Source organism: Equus caballus, chromosome 15, assembly GCF_041296265.1.
Source record: "Equus caballus isolate H_3958 breed thoroughbred chromosome 15, TB-T2T, whole genome shotgun sequence".
Taxonomy (NCBI): Eukaryota; Metazoa; Chordata; class Mammalia; order Perissodactyla; family Equidae; genus Equus; species Equus caballus.
The window spans coordinates 61,587,426-61,612,234 of record NC_091698.1 but is presented as its reverse complement, the minus strand read 5'-3'; the positions used below and the strand labels follow the sequence as shown (position 1 = coordinate 61,612,234).

Sequence of the window (24,809 nt, the reverse complement as noted above, 5' to 3'; positions counted from 1 at the left end):
ATGGGTGGACAGAAGGCAGAAGGGGTGGGTGGAGGTGGATATGGTACAATCAAATGGGGAGCCTCAGTAGGCGTTGGAGTATATGAATCTGGAGCTTTCGTGCCAAATCTGGGTTTAGATGAAGTCATTCAAAGATTGATAGAGATTAAGAAAGCAAAGGATTAAGGGAAGAAGCCTAGAGATCACCAAAAGTACAGACTGAACAAAATAAGAGGAACTCCCACTGAGAAGGATCATCTGGAGATGTGGGAGGAAGACGAAAGTGTGGTGTCCCAGAAACCTAGGGAAGAAAGGAGAAATGTCAAGTAAGAGGAGGGCAAAAAATGTATGATGCTTTGGATCTAGTGATTTGGAGATCTCTGAAACATGCCTGAGAGCAGTTTTAGTGCAGGAGTGGGATTGGAAGCCTGATACAATGAGTCAAAGAGTTAAGGAGAGGTAGAGAAGAGGCATTGAGAACATTTTACTCTTAAGAAGCTTAAATTGAGAGAAAGAAAGAGAAATGAGATGGTAACTGGAAAGTAGGTTTATATTCCATTGAATGGTTAGCGTCATTGATTATTAATTATCTGAAGGGAATCTACCAGGTGTCAGGATTATAGAGGGAAAGTGTATAAAAGTCAACTGGAAAAGGAGGCAGCAACAAGAGGGAGAGGAATTTCTCTCTACGAGCCTAGGTCTCTTCATTTGTAGATGGAAATAATAATACCTTCCTCAGGGAGATGTTGGAGGTTTAAATGAAATAACATAATTAAAAATGTTTGGAGGGGCTGGCCCCATGGCTGAGTGGTTAAGTTCGCGCGCTCTGCTGCAAGTCGCCCAGTGTTTTGTTGGTTCAAATCCTGGGCGTGGACATGGCACCACTCATCAAACCACGCTGAGGCAGCGTCCCACATGCCACAACTAGAAGGACCCACAACCAAGAATATACAACTATGTACCGGGGGGTTTTGGGGAGAAAAAAGAAAAAAATAAAATCTTAAAAAAAAAAATGTTTTGAAAGTAGCAAAACACTATTTGAAAGCAGATTACTCTCTGTATTATCACCTCCAGTTTATTACCTTGACTCAATACCTGATTAGTCTGTCTTGGTGACTTAGTATTAGAATCTAGTTAGAATTAACCTTGCCATTGCAGCTCAGAAATCAGGACCCAAGTCCCTTTTCCTGACAGTTGGATATATTTTAATGCTTTGGATGCCAGATAACTTTTTTCTTTATTGTTGTAAGAACACTTAACCTGAGATCTACCCTCTTAAATTTGTAAGTGTACAATACAGTATTGTTGACTCTAGGGACAATGTTGTTCAGTAGATCTTTAGAACGTATTCATCTTGCTTAACTGAAACTTTATGCCAGTTGATTGGTAACTCTCCATTTCCTCCTCCCTCCAGCTTCTGACAACTACCATTCCACTCTTTGAGTCTATGAGTTTGACAATATTTTAGATACCTCAGATAAGTGGAATCATGCAGCATTAGTCTCTCTATGACTGGCATATTTACTTAGCATAATGTCCTCAAGTTTCCTCCATGTTGCTACATATGGCAGAATTTCCTTCTTTGTAAGACCAAATAATATTCCATTGTGTGTATACATCACATTTTCTTTATCCATTTATCCATCAACAGACATTTAGGTTGTTTCCCTATCTTGTCTACCATCAATAGTGCTGTAAGGAACGTAGGAATGCTAATATCTCTGAAATCTTAATTTCAGCTGTTTTGGAGAAATACCCAGAAATAGGAGTGCTGGATCATATCCAGATTACTTATTTGATTCAGTTTATCAAATTAACTACCATGTGCAAAGTAAATCAAGAGTGCTACCACAGTACACATGTACAAGGGCACTGTCAACAGATGTTATGTGGATACCAATGTCTCAATCAATAGGCTGAGAGGTGCAAGTTATTAGCCTAATGATGCCCAGGACAGGTAAGGATTGGCTGATATTGGAGGCCAGACCAAACATCTGTTGGTTAAGATTCTCCATCTTCTTGAATCTAGAGTAGCAAAGATATCCTGTGACAGAAATCACCAGAGCTGGAGTTTGGTGAAGGTCTTGTGCTCAATTTTTTGTGAGGTGGAAGTTAATTCTTAGCTCTGGTGTTATGAAGTAAAATTAAAAAGCCAAAATCAAAACAATATTCTTAAAATGAGAGTGCTGTAACTCCTGGTGAGAGAGCCAGGAAGGAAATCTTGATTGTGGGACCATTTTCTAAGGACTTAAATATAGACTGAAGCAACATAGAACCTAGATGATTACAGAAAATGCTTTACCAAGTTCAATTTTTTTCCCATTACACAAATTCAATTAAATCTGTTTGAACAAGAAAGAGTTATAAAAATAGTAATTATGCCCTACCATAATTATTTTCTTCTTTAGAATGAATAAGTTATAACAGAAGCAAGCAACACAATTAGCAGGCTTCATTACTGTTAATTTTCATTTTTTCATTTATACATTTACTTACTTATATCCTATCTCCTACCGCAAAGGAGCTGAAGTGACTGTTGCTATTCATTTTGTGTGGTTTTATTCATAATTCATTACCCAGGAGACCTCAGTTCCTTGGAAATCAAATTTATGTTGAGTATTTTTGCCTCAAAAATTTGACTTAAATAGTAGATCAAAATCTCTTATGAAAGAACAACAGGGGAATATCCAAGTTCTACAAATCCTTCATAGAATACAACTCTAAATCCCAGGATGAGTCACACTCTCATGTCTGTTGGGGGTGGGGATCTGGGGCTTTAAATAAAACAACTAAAACAATAAATGACCAGCAAATCCCACCGTCAGGGACAATGAGAAACTGAAAATCAAAGTGTTTTCAGACAATTCCCACCTCCTCTCTCAATCCTTCTTTGTGTCCTCTGTCTGCTCCAGCCTGTATTTTGCTCTGCTGTAAGCAGATCACCCTGTTTGCGGTCAGCTTTCAAGCTCCTGGAAATTAACTCTGAGCTGGAACACAATTCTGCCTGATCTGATCTTAGTTCAGGTCACGTGTTTCCCCCCATATACACCTACGAATGTTTAAGAAAAAGCACAAAATAAATACTTACTTCCTTATTAACAGTAAAAACATTTGCGGGCCGGCCCAGTGGGGCAGCGGTTAAGTTCGCACATTCTGCTTCTCGGCGGCCCGGGGTTCGCCGGTTCGGATCCCGGGTGCAGACATCGCACCACTTGGCAAGCCATGCTGTGGCAGGTGTCCCACATATAAAGTAGAGGAAGATGGGCATGGATGTTAGCTCAGGGCCAGGCTTCCTCAGCAAAAAAGAGGAAGACTGGCAGTAGTTAGCTCAGGGCTAATCTGCCTCAAAAAAAAAAACGAAACATTTGATTTGCTTTCAAGTGATTAACCAACTACATAGAGCCAGTCACTCCCAGTGATAGCACTGGGAGTGAGCATTTGATGGGTGAGAACACCAGACCGGTGACGATCTTTTCTGATGGAAATCTCTTTAAAGTTGGTTTTGTTTTTAATGTGAAAGTTGAGCAGCATTTTGTGACATAATTGGCGGATGATGATCTCTGTGTGGGTATACGCACGCAGTTATCTGTATACTCCCGTTCGTAGTGTGCACAGGAAAGGGGTGGAAGAACACACCTCCAAGGGCGGCACCATCTCAGAGTGGGCTGGAGGGGGTGAAGGGGAGCTTTCACTCTCTGCTTCCTATACTGACATCCTGTAAAAATGCGAATTTCTACAATGGGCAGGTATTACTGTTTTAGTTAATAATTTAAGGAATAAAAATATGATTATTTCTAATAAGCAATAGCACCCCCACTGATTTGAATTCTTTTTTTATATTTTTCACAGTGTTGTTTTCAATGGAATGATTTACGATACGTTTTGGGTTTTCTCCTTCTACTGAATGAGCGATTGAAAATAAACAACAAGAAAACATTTATCCAAATGATTCTTGTATACAAATCCTCTAAGTTTGTTTATCTTAGCTCAAGATTCTGATTAAACACTTACAATTTAGTCCAGTCTCTGTGACTAGGATGATAACCCTTTAATATTGTTACTGAAGATCTTATACCAATCACTCACGCAACAAGCCTACTGAGCTCCTTCTCCTTGTCAGCCTCGGGCTAGGCGCTAAGGTTAGAGGTGCGCAGACAGGAGCCTCCTTCAGGTACACAAGCTAATCTTTATTGCCTGCTTTCCATGCCCTAGGCCCTGTGTTTGGTGCTTTATATGTATTATAACTTCTTTCATCTTTGTAACATCCCTATATAGTAGATATGTCATTAACCCCATTTTACAGATGAAGACACTGAGACACACAGAGATTAAGTAACTTGCCCAAGGCTGCACAGCTAGGGACTAAGGTAGCAGTCATTTGAATACCAGAGGGCTGGCTCAGGCTCTGATTCAACAGCCCATGCTTTGAAACCATGACTTCACAGTGCCTTCCAGATCATAAGGTCAGTGTAATCTAGTAGGAGGAGTTTTACATGTAAATATTTAACTATATTTTCAATATTGGCACAACAGTAGGATGTTGATTAAGTACGATAGATTCTACCCATACAATGCCAGACTTGAGGGACATTTTAAATGATGATGTAGATACAGATCTATTGATATAAAAGCAAATTCTCTTCATATTATTGAGCAGAAAAGATTATAACAGTACTGATAGTGTGATTAAACTTTGTTTAAAACTATATAATTAAAAGCCAAAGCTGGACTCATAAAAAGCATGCAGGTCTAAAGTAGGCTACTAAGTGGTTCGGGTCAGAATATTGGGGAGCAATCACTGATCACTGTGCTCTCCCCCGCTGAGCTGGGTAAGGCCCCCCTGTCTGCTCCACACAGAGCCCCAGGCAGCCACTACCGGTCAATCCCAGGTGGCCCTCGAGTGAATCCTCTTTGTCCTTTGACTATTTGCTATCGTTGATTCCACTGCCTGAATCTATTCATCAAGTATTTTTCCTTGATCTTCCCATCCTTCTCTCTCATCTCTTTCTCTTGTCCAAACTCTGTGTCTGTCTATCCTTTTTGTACATTCTTCCTGTCCTCCACTTGTACACTGGATCCTGGTTTTCTACTGCAATTATCACTTTTTTTCTATAAAATCACCTTTTTCTTTTCTGTGAGCTCACTTCCCTAAGCATACAAATCTGTTCTAATATCTACGATCGTTTTTTAAAAGGTTTTCTCTAGACCCCACATTTCTCTCCAGCTCCTGCCCTTTATACACATCTCCTGGATAAAGCTGTCAATACTGAACCCTCCTATTTCCTCTTCGCCCCCTCCCGGCAGGCTCTGCTCTCCACCCTTCCCTATAACCTGGCTCCACCAGGCCTCCTTGCTCTCCCTCTTACCAATCCAGGGATCAGTTCTCAGGCCTCATGTTACTCAAACCCTCAGCAGCCTGTGAGACTGTTGAGACTCCTGTTTTCTTGAAACGCTTTCTTCACTGGGTTTCTACGACACCATCATCTCCTGGTTTTCTTCCTGCCCCTCTGCTGTCTTCTCTATTCTGCTGGCCGCTTCTCTTTCTGTCCACTTCTCTTCTCTGTCTCCATTCATTCCCCATGTGTTGCTGTCTAGCCCCATAGTATTAACATCATCTATGGGCCAGTGAGTTCCCAATTTATAACCCCAAGTTCAATCTCTTCCTAAATTCCAGACTCATATATCCTGTTGTTCACTTGGGTATCTAAAAGATGCCTCATGCTTAACATGTCCAAAACAGAACACTTATTTCCACCCTGTGGCTGGGACTGCTAACTGCCCTCAGTAACCATTCTCCCCTTCTACTGTAATACGAGGGATTTTTACTGGATGCATAGCCACTCAGAATAGAGCCGATATTGCCTATATTTCTCAACCTTTTTTGTAGCTGACTTCTGGCCAGTGAGATGTAATCAGAAGTATTGTGTGGCAGCTTCTGGAAAACCTTCTTAAAATACTAGACACACATTCTTTTTCCTTCCTTTGCCTTTCCTCCATCCTGCAGCCTAGACTACAGGTGTGATGGGGGGAGCTCTGGTGTCCATTTTGGGTGATGAGGAATAAGATAACATCCCAGATGTAGCGGTGAGCTGGAAAGGTCTCTGAGAGTCATGGAGTAGTCGCACCAGTCCTAGACTCCCCTCCTGCAGGCTTCCTTTACATGATAGACAAGTAAACCTCTGCTTTGTTCTGGCCGCTATCACTATGTCCTGCAGCTGAATACAACCCTAACCAATGCGTTTATCTATGTCTTTCATAATTTGTCTTTTATCTATTAGAAAACAATCCTCCTTTCACATGCTCTGCAGTTTGAAATATTTTGGAAGTAAAGGAAAACTTTTCTTGTACATCATTCACTAAATGTATAAAGCTGGTAGAAAACGTGATCCACTTTTACACAAATTTGTTCAACAAATAAATTTTCTAGAATATATTTGTATTGAATGAAGATTTATGGTTACTTCCATTTTCTCAGGTTTTTAATGAGTTCTAATAAAAACCCATTTATGCTACCAAGATTATACTCCTCTCCAAATGGATGATTTGTCATCATCTGATATTTTGTGCTGGTTTGAGCACTTTCATATATGACAGGCCTGAAATAAAATACAACCTTCTCAATGCATAAAATCATGTCCAAATGTGAGTTGTCTCAGGCTAGAATATGTGGAATCTAAAATAAAATAAAAAGGTCAAAAAGCAATGTCTACTTAGTTTATGGCAAAAGCTCAATAAGCATTTGCTGAATGAATGAATGAGTAAACAAAGAAATGGCGTATTCCCCTATAATTCTTCAACTATATAAAGTTACTGTGGTGATTTTTAAATGAGTTCACTTGACACTCCTCTCACTAAAAGTGGGCTCTAATTCCCCTCCCCTGAATATGGGCCAGACTTTGTGACTGGCTTCTAAGGATAGAATGCAGTGGAGGTGACACTGAGTGTCTTCCAAGACTAGGTTAGAACAGACAATGCAGCTTCTGCCTGGCTCTCTCCCTCTCCTTCACGTACCTTTGGATCCCTGAGCCGACACATATGTGAGAAATCCAGCTACTCTGCAGGCCGCCATGCTGGACAGGCCAAGATGGCATGGAGAGAGATGCCTGTGAAGCCCCAGCTGTTCCAGACCCCAGCTGACTGAGTTTTCTCAGGATCACCTGCCACACCTGTGACAGAGCCGTCCAGTTGTTCCAGTCCGCAGCCTTGGAGCTACCCTCTATGTGGAGTGTGGCAGAGATGAGATCTCCCTGCCAAGCTCTGCCCAAATTTAGACTTGTAAGCAGGATAAATATTGTTTTAAGCCTCTAGGTTTGAGGGTAGTTTGAACAGTAACCATAGTAATGGGAACATTTTCTATTAGCATGTTGACTCCATATGTTGCCGTGAGAATATTATCGCTTGATTGCTGTGGAGAACATTATGACACTTCAGCGCATCCCCTTTCTGGCTAACTCTCTCTGTGGCAAGCGGGCATTCTCGCAGTCACCTACTATGCTCTGGCCATTGGTTAGAAAGGGCTTCACTTCCTTCACCTTTCCTGAATCTGAGGGATATATCAGAAATGTTGCCTTCCAAAATCAAAGCAAATAAAATCACCTCTTTCAAAACAAACTGCCTTAAGATATGGTTTGCAAATATGTTACAATAAGTAATAGGTTTTTCCTTGTCTCTGATCTAGAAACAAGAAGAGACTGGAATGTGTTTCAGTATAATCCAGGTTATCCTCAGGACAGGAAGAAACTAACTGTAAAGAAAACCATAGCCTCATTAACCTGTCCTAGGCAATGACGTATAAGTGAAAATCAGTGGGTGGTGTAGAGTTTGTAAAAAGGCCATCCATATTACCACTTCAATGTTTCTAGGGAAGAAGGTACTATCGTTGTATAGTCTCTAGGCTGAAATATGCCTAGACTGAAGAAAGAGCAATCTAATTCCATCTCATGAGCACTCTTCCTCAATTGGAAAATTCTTGCTTAAATGGATGATATATTTGACAAATACGGTGCCCAATATAAGGGAATACATGGTGTTCTATTGTATAAATTGATCATTTCAGAGAAAGCTTTTAAGATCAATTTCCTAGACCACTGAAGACCACTGGCGTCTCCACAGATGTAATGATGCCTCATAGGATTCTACAGGAAGCTGCTGGTTTCTTTCTTTGATGCAAGTTTAGCTATAGCAGGAAACAGTGTGTAATTAGAAGAGGCTTCCAAACACTAGTCCTCATCTGGATGATTGACAGGACCAAACAGTGCTTTCTAGACCCGATGTCAGGGAGTCTAGTTTCTTCCACAGTAGGACCCATCTTCTGGCTTTAGCTTCATGGCTGTAACTTCTGAGGCCTCAGACTTTTAATTCTGTTTAAATGCAAACATATCACTCTTGGTGAGTTTCGGTTTATGTGCCTCGTTTGAGCAGTCTCATCTAAAAGTCATTTGGAAAACTAAATATGACAGCCATCTACTATGTAAGTAGCTTTCAATTCAAAAGAGGGATGTGTAATATCATTAATTGCATTTTTATTCTGGTGACTAGACATTCTTTGATCATTTCATTAATAGTGTCAGAGAAGTTGAACATATCTTAGAATGCAATATTAAAATTATGTAGAATTTTACCTTAAAAGGGGGATCATTAAGCATCTCTCAACCTCTTCCATTAAATCTTTTTCTCTCTTCTCCCTTCATGCTCTAATCCTTCTTTCACTTTGTCACCTCCCACTAGATAGGCAACTTGAATATATTGATGATGTCCTTTTATTTGTCTAAGATTCATTAAGCTGTTAATAAATTAGACTTCTTTAGGAAAAATACAACAGCTTTAAGTCATTCAACAAGAGCACACTACTTAAATTTTTTGTTATTAGGATGATAACACTGCACTTGATTTTAGTTTTCAAAGCTTAGGCAGAAAAACATTTATTGGGATTTAGAGATGAGGTGTTTTTTTGTTTTTTTTGCTGAGGAAAATTTGCCATGAGCTGACATCTGTGCCAATCTTCTTCCTCCATTTTGTATGTGGGTCACCGCCACAGCATGGCCACTGATGAGTGGTGTAGGTCTGCACCCAGGAACTGAAACTGGCCACTGCAGCAGAGCATGCCAAACTTAACCACTAGGCCATGGGGCTGGCCTCCAGCAATGACTTTTTTTTTACCACCTGCAAAAAATTATTAATGTTACGAAGATACATATTTTTTTCTCTACCTTCTACTTTGTTCTTTATTTTTGTAAAAGAAGGAAGTAAGCTAGCATATATTTTCGTGATTATAGAAAGGAGAATATTTTGATAGGAAATGGCTGTTTTCTGAATCACTATATCACAGACTAAAATTTATGATCGTTTAACACATGAGTGCTGGAAAAATATTCAGAGTATAATATTCAAGTACCATTTGCAGGTGGCCACTTATGAATGGAAACATTACAATGGCATTCTCATCTCCTATCATGAGCCTCCCTATGAACTGAGTCACATACTTGAATTTCAAGATAAAGCATTCTCCTAAGGGAAAGTGAGAATCCAAAAAGAATAACAATTTTTTTAAACCCTGGGAAGTTCAAAAGATAAGCCATTTCCCTAACTATGTGATATACTCATAAGGAAGAGTTTCACTATTTTGATTTCTCATCAGATATTTAAAGGCATTCTGAAAGCCCCTGTCTGCAGGGTTAACGAAGTTGTGCAATATACTCTGTCACAGACAATCCCTTTAAAACACAGCCCAACAGTCGTCTTTCCACTAAAATTTAATTTTTGTTTCTGGTTTCTCACCTATTGAATCTCTTGCCTTTCCAGTGGTTCTTGTGTCATTAGCTGCCTCTGCATTCTGCCTTCAAACTATTATTTTGATTCAATTCCACACCAATTATTTTAAAGTGATTGTCAGGGAAACGCATCATGAATTTGTCTTTCTAGCCTGTGCTTGCACCTCTCTCCCAGGCTTTCCCTAGACTGGCCTGGCCTGGGAGAGCCCATGCTCCTTCTCCACCAGCAGCTGTAGGAGAGCACTGAGCAGGTCGGAGCCTGCCGCCCACCACTCAAACAAGGATCCAACCCTCCAACCTGGAGCTGCCCTTGCCCAGGTGCACATGAGAGCTCTCAGTCCCAAAGTTCAAGAGTTCAAGGTCACTGACAGGATGGTGACAAAGGAGACCGCTGCCCTAAAGATACGTTTCTATGACCTCAGAATGTTGCATGCCTCCCTTTAGCACAAAAGATATCTAGCAAAGTCAGTTGTAAAGCAAAACTCCATAAATAAATCTCTAACTACCCCCAATAATTTCCATTTTAAAATCAAAGAATCTGTATCAGCAAGAAGAAAAAAACCTCACAGCTTTATGTGTTTATATATCACTTTGTTGTCAACATGATTTAAAGTGATTTGTAAGGATATGTAAAACTATAACAAGAAAGCGTATGTTTAAAAGTAAAAAAGGATAAAAAACAAGGGTGGGGACATAAAATAGAGCCAGGAACAAGGCTTAAAAAAATGTCTGAAATAATGGCCTCTGCTCTTGGGTGGGTCACAGTTTGGCTCTTGTAGCCTTCTATCAGCTAAGGGCATCACCCCAAAAACTCAATTTGCTTATGAGCATTTTGGAGGGAGGTGGAGAGGTCAGGGTGGGGGGTGAAAATACAGGGTGAATATACTGGCCAACTCACTTTTCATTTGGCTTTGTGTAGGAGTAGATTTTAACGTATCTGGAATAGCAAATGTCCTAGATTGTGAGTCCTTAAAGCAGCCTTCCTCAAATATTGTTCTTCTGAGACAAGGCGCTCGTAAATATTGGAAGGCATTGACTTCAGAATTGAGGCAGGCTTGGCTTGCCAAGAACAGAACCTTAAAGATGTATAAAACTGCTGTCTCTCTCCTCCCTTTTAGAGTCAGACAGTGCAAAGATTGATCTATTCTTGCTGTCTCCCTTTCCTCACTTCCCCCTCACTCCTAAACCCATTCCAATCTGGCTTCCACCCCCACCTCTTCACTGAAGCTGATCCTGCTAAGGTCCCCACAGCACTTTTCAGTTCATATTTTATTTGGGTCTCAGCAGCATTTGGCATTTGACTTTCTCTCCTTGAAACATGCCGTGGCTGTCATTTTCGTAACACCACACTTCATGGTTATTTCCCTCTTCTCTGGTCATTCCTTCTACCTCTCCTCTGTCTGCTTCTCCCTTTCCAGCTGACCCTTCAATGCTGGTGTTCCTTGGGATTCTGTTCTAGTGCTGAGAAGAACTCTAGATCTGAGAGAGTCCACAAAACTATTGCTATCATACAGACTAGCAAAAAGTATTTATAATCTGAATCCCATATAATCTGTATCCCATCCCATACAAGAATGTCATGAAGTTCTTGTTAACTGAATACCAGCAGTAGTCGGCATGGCGTTATTGCCTTGCTCCACCTCTGTTCCAAGCTCCTTCTTGTGCCTTTCCTTTACTGCAGACTCTGGAGAGCTAGGAGCTATGTTTCCCTGACTCCCTTGCCACTAGAGTTTCAAGTGTGATTTAGGTTTCATCGATTGGAAGTCCTCATGTGCACTTTGAGGTTGGAACTGAGTTAGGTAGGGAGAGAAGCAGCAGTGCCTCAGTCATCCATTTAGCTGCTGTGAGGATCTAGCAGACGTCGCGTGGCTCTGGAGCCAACAGTTCTGGCGGGGGCTTCCTGGTGCCCAGACTGCAGTTGGGATAGTGTGTTCATAAGTGCAGTGATTTTGGTGGCAGCTTCCTGATTGCCAGCAGTTCCCCTAATGGGCTTATCAGAAAAAAATTTGTCCAGGGCTCAGAAATGGGGATTAGAGGGTATCTTTCAGGGAAGCTCTGGGTATTGTCTCATGGAACTTCCAGGAATGTTTTGATTCCATGCGGATGTGCGCCTTTGATCAATTGTCTATTGACTAGGCTGTTTTACAACTCGGTAAGATAGAAATTTACTTATAGCACACTATAGAAATGCAAATACTTCTTGTCCATAGGAAAGCAAATTAATTGTTTTCTGGTAGATATAAAATTGACTTTTGCCCTTAAGAAAAGCTAACCCCCAACATTACTTTTTTATTGCCCTAAAGCTACATTAATATGGGACCACTAGCCACATGTGGTTATTGAGCACATGTAATGTGGCAATTTTGAATTGAGATATGTTGTAAGTATAAAATACACACCAGATTCCAAAGATTCAATATAAAAATGTACATAAAGTATCTCATTAATTTTATTTATTGTTTATGTAGATTATATCTTGAAGTAATGTTTTGGATATATTGGACTAAATAAAATATATTATTAAAATTAATTTCACCTATTTAGTTTTACTTTTTTAAATGTGGCTCCTAGAAAACTTTAAGTTACACATAGATTCACATTGCAGTACTGTTGGACACTGCTGCTGTATAGAATTTTAACCAGGTTTGCATCTATTGGCAAGGTGAGTTCAGCATTCCTGATTGTATGTGTGTATTCACACACACACACACACACACGTCTAAATTCCCCTTTGAACCAGACATAACATCTTCCAAGTTCCCTCATTAATTAATGCATTAAGTAGAAATCTTTGACACGTCATTTTACATTTGCATGGGAGTCACACTTTTAACATTTTATACTTTAGCAGCCAATTCTACAGAGTTGCTCAACAGGCCCAATCTAAATCTGTTCTTCCAGGCCTTCCAGCGATTTTGTCAAGACCTAATTCCCCACATGAAATTCCATTCTAAAATAGCTAAGGTGGTTTTCATGCCCTGCTCCTGCACCCTGACTGATACAATAGCTAAAAATTATTGAGTGTTTACTATTTTCTAGATACTGTGTTAAACACTTTACAAAGATTATCCCATTTAATCTTCATAACAGCTCTATGAGGTAGGCAACATACTCTCCATTTTACAGATGAGGCACTGAGAGTTTAAGAAACTTGCCCAAGATGACCGGTTAGGAAGTGGTGGCTGGATTCACATCCAAGCAGAATGATCCCAAAGTCCACTTCTGTGACCACTGTGCCAGCATCTATTTTCTGTCCACTAAATGAAACAGAAAGAAGAGGTATCTGTGACTTTGTTGAGCTGGAAACTGGTGTGGCAGAGCAGCTAGAGGTTTCAGTCCTGCCTTCACCTCTTCTGCCTTCTCTGGCCCCAGGCCCTTTGATTCAGTTGGCTGGTTCTCAGGATCCTGGGCATAGCTCACGCCTGGGTAGCTCTTCCAGATTCTCTCCCACCTGAGGAGGTTGAATGGCGTGCCATTTCCCACTGCAGCCTGAGAAGCAGTACTCCCAAGACCAAGGGGTTTTACGGGTGGAATTGCACTGGAAGTGTGTGAGCTTGAGGCTCACAGAGCTTGCTAAACAGGCTGTCTACCATCTTTGGCAAAGGCAGAGAAGAATTACGCTGTAATACTGCCATTCAGGGCCTACTGTGTGTCCGATGTTGCATTAGGAAATTTACCTGCATTCACTTTGATCCTTTCAATAACTCCGTGAGGTGAGCATTATTATCCCCATTTTAAAGATGAGGAATCTGGTCTCAGGTTAATTATGGATGTCTGGGGATTCCCTTGATTATCACTGAACTCTTCACTGATCATGGGCTACATATCTGACAGAAATTTTAGGCATTATATCAAAATACCATTTAAATACTTGTATTGATAATAAAGTATATCATATTATTTGTCCACATGTAACTGAATAACGAAACTTGCTCAAGAAAGGAGAATAGCAAAAATATTATGTAGTATCCTTCCATTATTAATGCTACTTTGAAAGCTTGAAATGGGCAGGCAACTCAATATTTTCCAGTGTGCACAACGTTAGCTTTTAATTCATTAGCTGTCTTTCCCTCCTGTCTGCTTTCTCGCTATGGTCTACATTTTATACTGGTGCTGCAAAGATATCCGAAAGGATTATGCCGCCCCACTTTAGTCCCAGGAAATAGAACTGATATGAATTATTAATAGTATTGGCTTTCTAGTGCTTTAATTTCATCTCTTTGTTTCAGAGACGGATATTAGTTAAATGGAATTTTTTTATCAGCCCAGGCTCGTACTACATTTTGTGGGAAACACTAACTGACTTAAGTTATAGAAAAGACCATCCTGTGTTGATTTCTACTCCTGCATATGATGGATTCTCCATACATTCCACTCCCCTATGTCCTTGCTCACTGATAGGTTAATAGGGGAGTTTTCAAACTGAGTTCTACAGAGCCCTTGAGAGTCCCCAGAGATGCTCAAGGTGCAGCTGTAGGGGAGAAAGGCCTGAGGGGTGGTTCTGCACCCCACCCCCCAACCATTCCCTTGCTTCAGAGAAGCACTTCACTTCTGTCATAAGCATTAAACTTTCGTGCAAGATTAATGTTGGAAGAAAGGATTCTTCTCTTTAAAAAGCTTAAAAATCCTGAAATAATTCAACAAATATCGTTGTAGTTGTTTCTACATCTTTGGGATGCTACGAAAAATGTCTAAAGGTTTTTATTCGATAATCACAATATCTCTGAGCATGTACAATCAACCGTGCACTGAACTTCACTGAGACACGGCCTGTCTGGTGACTGGTTTCGCAGGAGGAACTTGGCCCTCCTGTGGTGTAGTAATCGTTACCCTGAACTCTGGATGAAGCGGTTACCATGCTTATTGATATAACGAGTAAACTCACAATCACAAGAAATGCGGTAAAATTTGGGGGCTAGCAAAAATAATTCAATTCCATGAATAAACTTGGTTCACATGCTTATATTCAGGTTATTAGGTCAGATCCATAGGTCTCCAAGTTCCTTTAAAAAGATTACTTGTGTTATTTCATAAGAGACTGCCATGAGTAAAATATTTTATCATTTTCCGTAATAAGAGCAACTATTTCTTTACCTTTCAAAGAGTGTAAAAAAATAAAAGGGTTTTTTTCCCTGTGAGATAAACGCAGAGTTAATAGGTCATGCTCAGAGTTCCTTTCTATGTGTGGACCATGTAGGACCCTAGAAACGCCTGCTCCTGTCATGCGTGGAAGCTGTAGACCTGCAGAAGGCAGGCAGGTAGCAAAGACTATTCATTCAGCGTATATTTATTGAGTGCCTGCTATCTCCGGGCATCATGCTAGATGTTGGGGATACAATAATGCGAAAGGTTCTGACCCTGCCTTCTTAGAATTTGCATTCTAATCTGGAGGAGGCATGTAGTGAATACACAAACAATTACATAAACAGAGCAATTATAGAATGTGATAATTCCCATGATGCACCCATAGGGTGGGGGCGGGGCCCTATTTAGACAGAGGCAGTCGAAGAAGGGTCTCTGGCAGGGCAAAACTCAAGTGCATTTTAGAAGGCCACAGCTGGCCTCTTTGCTGGCTGCCACGGCCATAAATGTGTGGCACTTATTGTATTTGATAGCTAAATGTGTGCCATCTGCACCCAAGAATTAGAGAGAATCCTGTGGGAACCCTGAGGGGACCTACAGTTGGTGACTGCCTGAATAGGACTGAAAAACAGCACAGATGATTTATTAAATGAATGTATTTTTCCTTGGTCATTTAACATTTATTGGCACTAGGTTTTATTCATTTTTTAATGCATAGATGACCTGAAGAATACTTAAAAATAAAACATGCAAGATCACTGTCCTTGGCCATTCTCTAAAAAATTATTTTCACAACTGTATATAATCCTCATCAAACACGTAAGAAATGCATCTATAATGTAATTCCTTCTTATATTATTACTTTATAATTGTTAAAGGCAACATGATTTTGGTAAAAGAATTAAATTTTACAAAAATCAGTTTCATTTTCAAAATCTCTACAATAAGGCATTTAAAATATACTAGAGTGAAGGGAGAACACAGTTATCAAGTAACATGACCTCTATAGATAGAATTTTCCAATTTACATTCTTACTCTTTCCTTTTTACTAGTTGAACCTTCTTATTTATTTATTTATTTTTGGTGAGGAAGATTGGTCCCAAGCTAACGTCTGTGCCCATCTTCCTCATTTTGTATGTGGGATGCTCCCACAGCATGGCTTGATGAGCGGTGCATAAGTCTGCACCCAGGAACCAAACCTGTGAACCCTGGGCCACCAAAGTGGAGCACATGAACCCAACCAGTATGCCACTGGGCTGGCCCCTTATTTTTTGTTTTTTAAAACCGATCAGTGGATCACGTTTCTTAAATAAAAATATGAGAAAGGTATACACACACAAAGCAGATTCAGATTTACAGCAGGAATATTAGACTTCAGTCTCTTTCAAGAAAATGTAATTTACCCATCCATCCAACCATCCCTTCAATATTTACTGAGTCTACTCAACTAATAAGTAAAACATGCTAGAGCTAGAGCCGTGTATTATGATAGTGCTGGCGCCCTGGCTGGGCGAACACTGTTCATAATTCTTTCTCTGCATAGTGACTGTAGCAATTCTCTGCAAGGCATGTAAGTAGCCAAAATGTGGCTAGATAGCCTAAAGTAAGGAGCAATTTGAAACTATCCAGCCAACGTGATAAAAATTGACCAACAGAATAAATTCTGGAAAAATACATGGGGTGGTTTACTTAGGAACCCAAAAGAAAAGAAAAATAATTATACTGCTGAGGAAGTTCAGTAAGGCATCCGATTACAACATAAGAGATCACTAGGTTCCCTATATGTCAGTTTAGAAACATGAGAATTAAAAGGCTCCTTGTTCAAAATAGCGAGAAAAATAGAACATATCTAAGTATAAGCTTATCAAGAAATATGCAGGACCTGAATTAAGCAAACTATAAAATTTTAATGAGGAACATAAAGACTCGAACAAAAGTAGGGAAGATTGTTACTCTTGATGACAGGATTAAATGTTGTCAGAATGTCCATTCTCTTTTAATTATTTTAAGATTTAAAACAGGATTCGAAGGGATTGGACGAAATTTTGCTAAAATCTAGTAGACTATTTGAGACAAACAAGCACATTTAGAAATAAAAATAATGAGGTTGGGGGGGTAGTAGAGGGACTACTGGACATTAAAATATATTCTAAGGCCATAATAATTAAAATAGTTTGGTACGTGTTAGGGATTAACCAAAGATATCAGTGGAGCCAAAGAGAATGTCTAGAAAAAGATTCAGGCATGTACAGTCATGCGTTACTTAACAACAGGGACATGTTCTGAGAAATGCATCGTAGGGCGATTTTGTCTTTGTGTGAACATCACAGAGTGTACTCACACACACCTAGATGGGATAGCCTACTACCCACCTAGGCCATATAGTACCAATCTTATGGGACCACTGTCATATATGCAGGCCGTTGTTGACTGAAATGTCATTATGTGGTGCATGACTATGCACTGATTTAGTATACGATAATAGTTGTGCTGGGGAAAATGTCTAAGCATTCAAAATTGAGACATATTTTTCATATAATGCAACCACATAATTCCAGATGAATTAAACATTTAAATATAAAGGATAAAGCCATACTTTCAGTTAAAGATGTTACATTTTTAATATATGCATTTAGCTCTGTTCCCTTCTAGACCCCACTTAAGCAGGAATAAAATGGATTTCTTAAAAGGTTTAAACGCCCACAAGAAGAAAGAATGGGAGAGTAAGTCACAGCAACATAACTTGGGAGATTATAAAGCAGATGAGCTGGTGGTAATGCAGACCTGATCTCTAAGTCTGCAGTGGGGCAGGCAGAGAAATGGCCCATTTAACACAGTGGAAACCCCCCAAGGCTCAGGCCCAATGGAAGTGGGTAGAAAGGGGGGGATAAAAAATAGGAGGACTGATTCACACTCTGTTTAATGAACAGTTATCCCCCACCCCACACTGGGAAGCAGCTGCCCTGCCCACCCAGCAGAAGCCAGAATCTCATGCTCTGGAGAGGGTCTTATAGGCACAGTTGAAAAAAAGATACAGTGCTGAAATCGGAGGGATTCAGTGTAAGTTACACACTGGACGTCAAGGGCTTAATCTTCTTCCCAGAGTTTCAGAACACACACAGCCAGATTTATACACTCTAGGCAGGATGCTAGACGTGTCTTCCCTGGAGGATCTGACAAGTCCCAGAGAAGCGATATAAAGATCCCCAAATCAGAGGCTCCCCAATGAAATAGTTCATTCAGTTCGCTCTAGTAAACCTAAGACCAGCTCTGCAGCTGGCCAAAGAAAAGTCCATTCCAGACGGGGGGATGGGGAATCCCACGTTCTATCACTCACCCCAGGAAACACCTGGTTGAATTGTTCCGCCTGCCCCTTGGATGGATTGGTCCCTCTTGAGAAGCCTTTGGCCCAGGCATTGATCCCTGGCCCCACTGGTTCTGACCATGCTTGCAAGACAGATGGCTAAGGAAGCACATTGCAATGCAAGCAGACATGTTTGCAGCCCCTGGCCATCTAGTCTAACCTCAAGGGCCCTCATTGCTCTTCAGCAGTTCTTTCATTTCAGTCAACATTTGTTAACTCCAATAGCAATAATTAACACATTTTTCACTTTAATCCCTCAACTCTACCTTACCTCTTATTTTATTGAGAAAATGAAGGCTTTCTCATGTGAATGCCTCTTCATATCCAAATTGCTCTCCAATTTTTTTGACCCATTATCTTCTCCTCTGTACAGAGAAGATGTGTCCTCTTTGTTTTCTGAACCTAATGAGTCTACCTATCTCATGATCTTGTTTCTTCCAACCTGCCCTGGGGCCTTGTCCCACCAATTATCATTCCTTTGTCTTGCATCTTCAATTCATTCCCTTTGCCCACTTGTGTGAATCTGTCTAGTGGACACTGTGATGTGCCACTCAGAAGCCCTTTCAGGACTGAAGGACTTATTCCCCGGATGCTGGGAGTGCTCCTGGAAGGCTGCCCTCAGCCATCAGCCCTCTTCAGGAATCGCCTCAGCAGAAGAAAGTGACCTCACTAAAGGTCACACCTCCTTCTCGGGGCAGCTCTTCTCGAATGACTTCATGTGGGGGATACAAGGGCCCAGCCCTCTCACCTCAACTGGGGACAACTCTGAAGGGCCTTCCCAGCGTCAGAGCTCCTTGTGTGTTGGCTGAGGTCTTCACTGAGACTACATCTCTATCCAACTTCTCCCTCGGTTCAATCTTCTCTCCTTTCCTTGCTTCACGTAGTTGTTAAACCTAAGAGAACTCCCTAGGTACTAATCTCCATCTCAGAGTCTGTATCCCAGGGTACCCTCTCTATGACAGTATGTCTGTAAGTTATGGACGTTTAACAATTTGATAGGTAGTACCAAGCTGCCCTTCAAAAAAGCTGTACAAATTTGCATTCCCAACAATAATGTAGAAAAGTACCTTTTTTCCCCACACCCTAACTGCCAATACTAGATATTATCAAACTTTCAAATCTTTGCCATTTCATAAGTAACAGCTGGTGTCTCATTCTTGCTTTATTTGTATTTTTAAAATTATGAGTAAGAGTGAGAATATTTTCACATATTTATTGGCCATTTTTATTTCTTTCCCTTTCATCTGCTTATGTTCTTTGTCTATTTTCCTATTGGATGGCCATCTTTTATATATTGATTTTTAAGTGCTCTTTGTATAGTAAGAAAATTGCAAATAAGTTTTCCAGTTTGCTGTTTGTTTTGGCTTTGCTTAAGACATTTATTTGACCATTCAAAAGTTTTACGTTTTTTTTTTTAGTTGATGTTATCAGTATTTTCCTATGCTTCTTGATTTCCAGTCATACTTAAACTAGCATTCCCATTCTAAGATTTGAAAAATTCAGTAGTATTTTCTGTAAAACTTAGCTCAAATGCCATTGCTCTCACAAAGATGTCGCTGAGTACCTTGACCAGGAGTTATCCCCCTAATTCCTCTCTCCCTTTATATAAATCACATTGCACATCACATTCTGCCTTATATTATAGTTATTTTTATTATTCTCTAAACTCTTCTATTAGATTTTAAGTTACTCAAGGAAGGAACCCTATTTTAAGTATCTATGTATGCACTCCAGTATCTTAACTGGTACTGTTGGATTTTGTGGTTCTCTTCCACACTAAGGGTGAGTGATAATATATATTTATATCTATCTATCTATCTACTATCTATCTATCCATATCCCATCCCAATCGTATCCTCACTAATAAGATATAAATTTGTGATCATTATTTTGTGGCTAAGAGAACTCTTGGTTCTACCATCTCCAGACCTGAGCCACACCTATCAAGGGCTGACTGCAAGAGCAGCACATGAAGAGTGAGGTCTTAGGGCTTGCCAAGTGACAGGTGACCAGAGCATCCTAGGTAAGTAGACAGGTCAGGCGATATGGTTCCTAGCAAACAGAGTGGCGTGTGTGGAGCCATAGCACAAAGTCGCCCTCCCTCTCAGACACACACACAGACACTCTGTAAACAGAGCTGAATCATCTAACAGCATGACCATTCTACCCCTACCAATGGCATAGAGTCCTCCTTTGCTACGGCTGGTGAAGAAGTTCTTGATAATGTTGAAACCAGCTACAGGTAAGTAGTCAGGCTCTCAACTAGTTAAATATACTGAGTTATCAGCTCAGTTGGATTAGTCATTGCAGCTCCTATGCCCACTAGTCCTAGTTCTGGATTCACTGGTTCCAATTCCTCTCTTCTCGTTCTCTCTTGAGCCCATTCAAATATGGCTTTCATTCCACCAAAACTCCTCTTGTCAAGGTCATTGTGACCTCTGTGTTGCTAAACACAATGGTCATTTCTCAGTCCCCACCTTACTTGACCTGCCAGCAGTAGTGACCAGGCTGATCCCTTCCCGCTCCCAGAGCGCTTCATTTGACTCCCAGGACATAATGTTCTTCCAGTTTTTCTCCTGCCTCACTGGATGCTTTCTTCTCCTCCTTTGCTGGTTCTTCCTCTGCTTCCTGAGCTCTTAATATTGTGGTGCCATAAGGCACCGTCCTTGGACCTCTTCCCTTTTCTATCTATATTCATTTTCTTGGTGATCCCATCTAATCTCATGGCTTTCAATACTGTCTATCTGCAAGCAAATTTCAAATTTTATCTCTTCCAGCCAGATTCATAGATCCAACTGCCTACTCAACACCTCATTTAGATGTTTAATAGACATCTCAAACATAACATTCCAAAAGTGAACTTCTGATCTTTCCCCCAAATCTGCTCTTCTCACAGTCTCTCCATTTCAGTAAATGAAAACCCTGTCCAAGTAGTTTTTCAAATGAAAAACCCTGGAGTCATCCTTCAGTCTTCTCTTTTTCTCACACCCACATCCAATCTGTCAGCAAATCTAGTGACTATACCTTCAAAATATATCCAGAATCTGATCACTTGTCACCACCACCACTGCTTCTATGCTGGGCAAGTTACCTAACTCTTCTGTTCTCTCTTTCCTCATCAATGACTTAGGAGTAATAACTGACTATAACTTACAGGGTTAATGTGTGGATTAAAGAAAACAGTCTATGTAAAGAACTAAGCACAGTGCTGAGCAAATAGTTGGGGCTCAATAAATGTTAGTTTTTATTATTTCTGGCCTTTGTTTTCTAGAAGGTTTCAAGGAGATTTGACTAGTAAAATTGAAGCCATCAGCTCCTTTTCATAATTGAATTTTGTTCTTCAACACATGCAATTTCCATTTTTAAGATTTCAACTAAATGGGTTGAAAAAAATAAAACATGTTACTGTACTCATGGCTTAGCTTCTGAAAAAGCAGAAAAGTGAAAATTCACCTTACCCAGTAAAACTGTCGCAAATATGACAAAGAAAGCTTTGATTAACACAATGGAATCATTGGAATTCTTCTCTAGCTTGATTAAGAGTAATTTTCAGCTATTTAGAAGACTTTAGCCTAGAAAACATTTTTAATTCAAGGTTATATGGGATTATTACATGTGATATTGAACAGCTGTCTACAGCACTAGCTTCACAACCTGAAAGAACTTTGAGGATATGCGGAAACTCTTAGGGTGTTTCTACAGCGACAGCGTGCAGAACAGCCATCACTTGTATAAAACGGCCTCATATTATTAACCTGTAGTTCCACTTAATCTGTCATCTCGACTAATTATTAATAGGTAGAAAGATGCTGGAAAATCCTTAACAGTATTACATGAGGTGTCAGCAATATTACAATAAACCTGAATTAGACAGGAAACATCTCAGGTAAGTGCCCAAATGCATAGATTAGCTACATGGATATTGCTAATAGATTAAGAAAAACCATTGCACCATGTAACCAGAAAAGTGGTTTCAGAACATTTAACTTGTCCCTTTAATGCAGTCACATTGCTAATATATGTGTTAAGAAATGTTTTTTGAATAGATAAGAAAAACTGTTCACTTAATTTCATTTTAATGTTTACGGAAAATCACATTTATTCTTTATTTACTCTCATTCTTTCTCTCTCTCATTCTGCATATATATATATGTAAAACATCTACCATGTGCTGGGTAATGAGAAAAAGCAATGGTGAAGTGCTTTTATTACTTAGCTCTTTGTAAAAGTACTTTTAACCTTTTGCATACAAGAGCTAGGTAATAATGACCTTGAATGTTTTAAGGGGGGTGGGGAATAACCCCAATGTGAAATTATTAAGTGTTGACTGTGCTTAATTTGATATTATCTTTTATTTGTCCATATTTAATTATATATTAAATTCTGTGGTATTCTGATATATATGTAATACATACAATGTAAAAATTTATATTTCACATTATATGCAAAAGTTACTTAGTAAAAATAAACTTGCATTGTTACCTATTGTGGGATCATTTTAGCTAGTCCATATATACTTTATATGCTAATTTTTATTTATTTCTTTATTTTTGTAGGAAGTCCTGGCTGAGCAAGGTTGGAAGTCCTAGCTCTCGCATTGACCGCACGAACTTTTCTAATGAAAAAACCATTTCTAAACTTGAATACTCTAATTTTAGTGTTCGATACTAATAGAAGAGAAATAAAAATTGTACTGCTTATAATGCATAATAGACATTATATACTATTAACTCTAGATACTAGAATAATAGTAGCAGAGTAGGGTGAAAAAAGGAAATTTCTGTTCTGAAAGCTACAACATTGTATATGTTACTAAAAATGTCTTACACTGAAATACTTTTGCTCAACTATGTTTCTAACAAGCAAAAATTTAGTATCCTAAAATAAAAAATGTCATTACAAAATATTTAATACAAATATTTAAACTTGTCTCATGGAATCTTTAATTGTAATGAATATTATAGCATACATGTTATTTGGCTAGACATAAAATAATAAAGTTAACCGTTTAAACATTATTTTTAGGTACTGTTGTCTGAATTGAATTCTAAAACCTTCTGGGGGCCGGCCCAGTGGCACAGCAGTTAAGTTCTCACATTCTGCTTCGGTGGCCCAGGGTTCACCAGTTTGGATCCCAGGTGCAGACCTACTCACTGCTTGTCAAGCCATGCTATAAAGTAGAGGAAGATGGGCATGGATGTTAGCTCAGGCCCAGTCTTCCTCAGCAAAAAAGAGGAGGATTGGTGGCAGATGTTAGCTCAGGGCTAATCTTCCTCAATAAATAAATAAATAAATAAATAAAACTTTCTGAATGATAATTTATTAAAGTTGAGTAATTTGTTTAATAACAACAACAAAAAGAACCAGTAGTTAGATATAAATGTATATGATATCAGTATAATCATAAAATAATATCAATAAAGAGTTAATTTTTAAAATTCTGGTTAAATGAGAACATGATTCCATACTTAGATTGGAGCTACTTCATGCTTTCTATGAACTACATTATTCTGCATAGTGAACAGATGAGTGATGGCAACTGATAAGAACCCACAATTTCAGGACAGCAAGCAGCAAGTGTTTGATCAACAACCATGCATGATGGATGTCCTATTAACCAGAAAAGGAATTCAGAGTCTAAATAAATCATCTACCCCCAAACTTCACCTATCATTTGGGAATTTTCACATGTAAATGATAATTAATCAACAGAGTATTTAAGGGGAAGGTTCATTTTTATATCATAGAATTCTACTTTGAAAAGAGAAGACCTTTAACTCAAAATACTGGAGAATTTCAAATGTTGTAGGTATATACTTGCATATATCTTTCAATGATTTTCAAATTTTTATAAGGGAATCCTTCATTAAAACAAAATTTTACATAGAATTAATACATAAAGCAAGTGAAAAAGCACAACTGGTATGACTGACATAGGGATGGGGGTCCCTGGAGTCCTGCACACTTGGTGTCAATTTCCCTCCTGCATCTTGTCCTCCTTGGACAATTTCAAATCCCTTGGGAATAGAGGTTAGAAACCACCGTTCTGTCTATGGAACAAATCTCCATCGCTACCCTCCATGGCATGGAGAAGGAATTCAGGCCCCACTCCTCTACCTGCTGCAGGATTAGAACTGAGAGAAGGAGATTAGGGTGGACTGACTTTGTTCACTTGAAAGGTTAATTGTATAGATGATGATAATATTGATATCAAATACATATAAGATAATACATTAGGGAATGACAAAGACTTTTTTTTAACTTTCCAAATATACTTAGAATAAAGAACTTCACTATTAATCCCATCATCATGTTAAGTGTTATATGTGTCAGATATTATACAGGAGAATCTATTGTGATATTCCTTTGAGTTTTGCTCTGCTTGTACTTCCCCACTCCTGGTTCAGGAAAAGTAGACAAGTCTTTGTGTTCCCTTACCTCAGGGAGGGTTTTGATGCCACATCCCCTGAAGACAACTTTTCTTCCAAGGTTTCATTTTAAAGAAGGCATTATGCTGTGAGTCAAGGAGAAAGACAAACACTAGGCCTTCTAACGAGTAAAAGAAGCAGAAATGGCAAGAGCCAAGAAGACAAGGAGATTATCCAAGACTTTC

At 39.4% G+C, this 24,809-nt stretch overlaps 1 protein-coding gene across 2 annotated transcripts in view; it reads left to right on the top strand.

Moving 5' to 3' along the window:
- Nucleotides 1-23,214, top strand: part of ACYP2 (acylphosphatase 2) — a 152,377-nt gene extending 129,163 nt beyond the window's left edge. Inside the window, exons 4-5 of one of the 2 annotated variants that reach the window (XR_001378464.2) lie at nt 20,124-20,219; nt 22,753-23,125. Coding sequence is in view for 1 of the 2 variants with exons in the window: in NM_001434728.1 (NP_001421657.1) it covers nt 22,753-22,867 (115 nt within the window). In the remaining variant the exon portion in view is untranslated. Of the gene's footprint in view, nt 1-20,123; nt 20,220-22,752 lie in introns of both variants that reach the window. The other variant, NM_001434728.1, reaches the window with a different exon arrangement.
- Nucleotides 23,215-24,809: the final 1,595 nt, after the last annotated feature.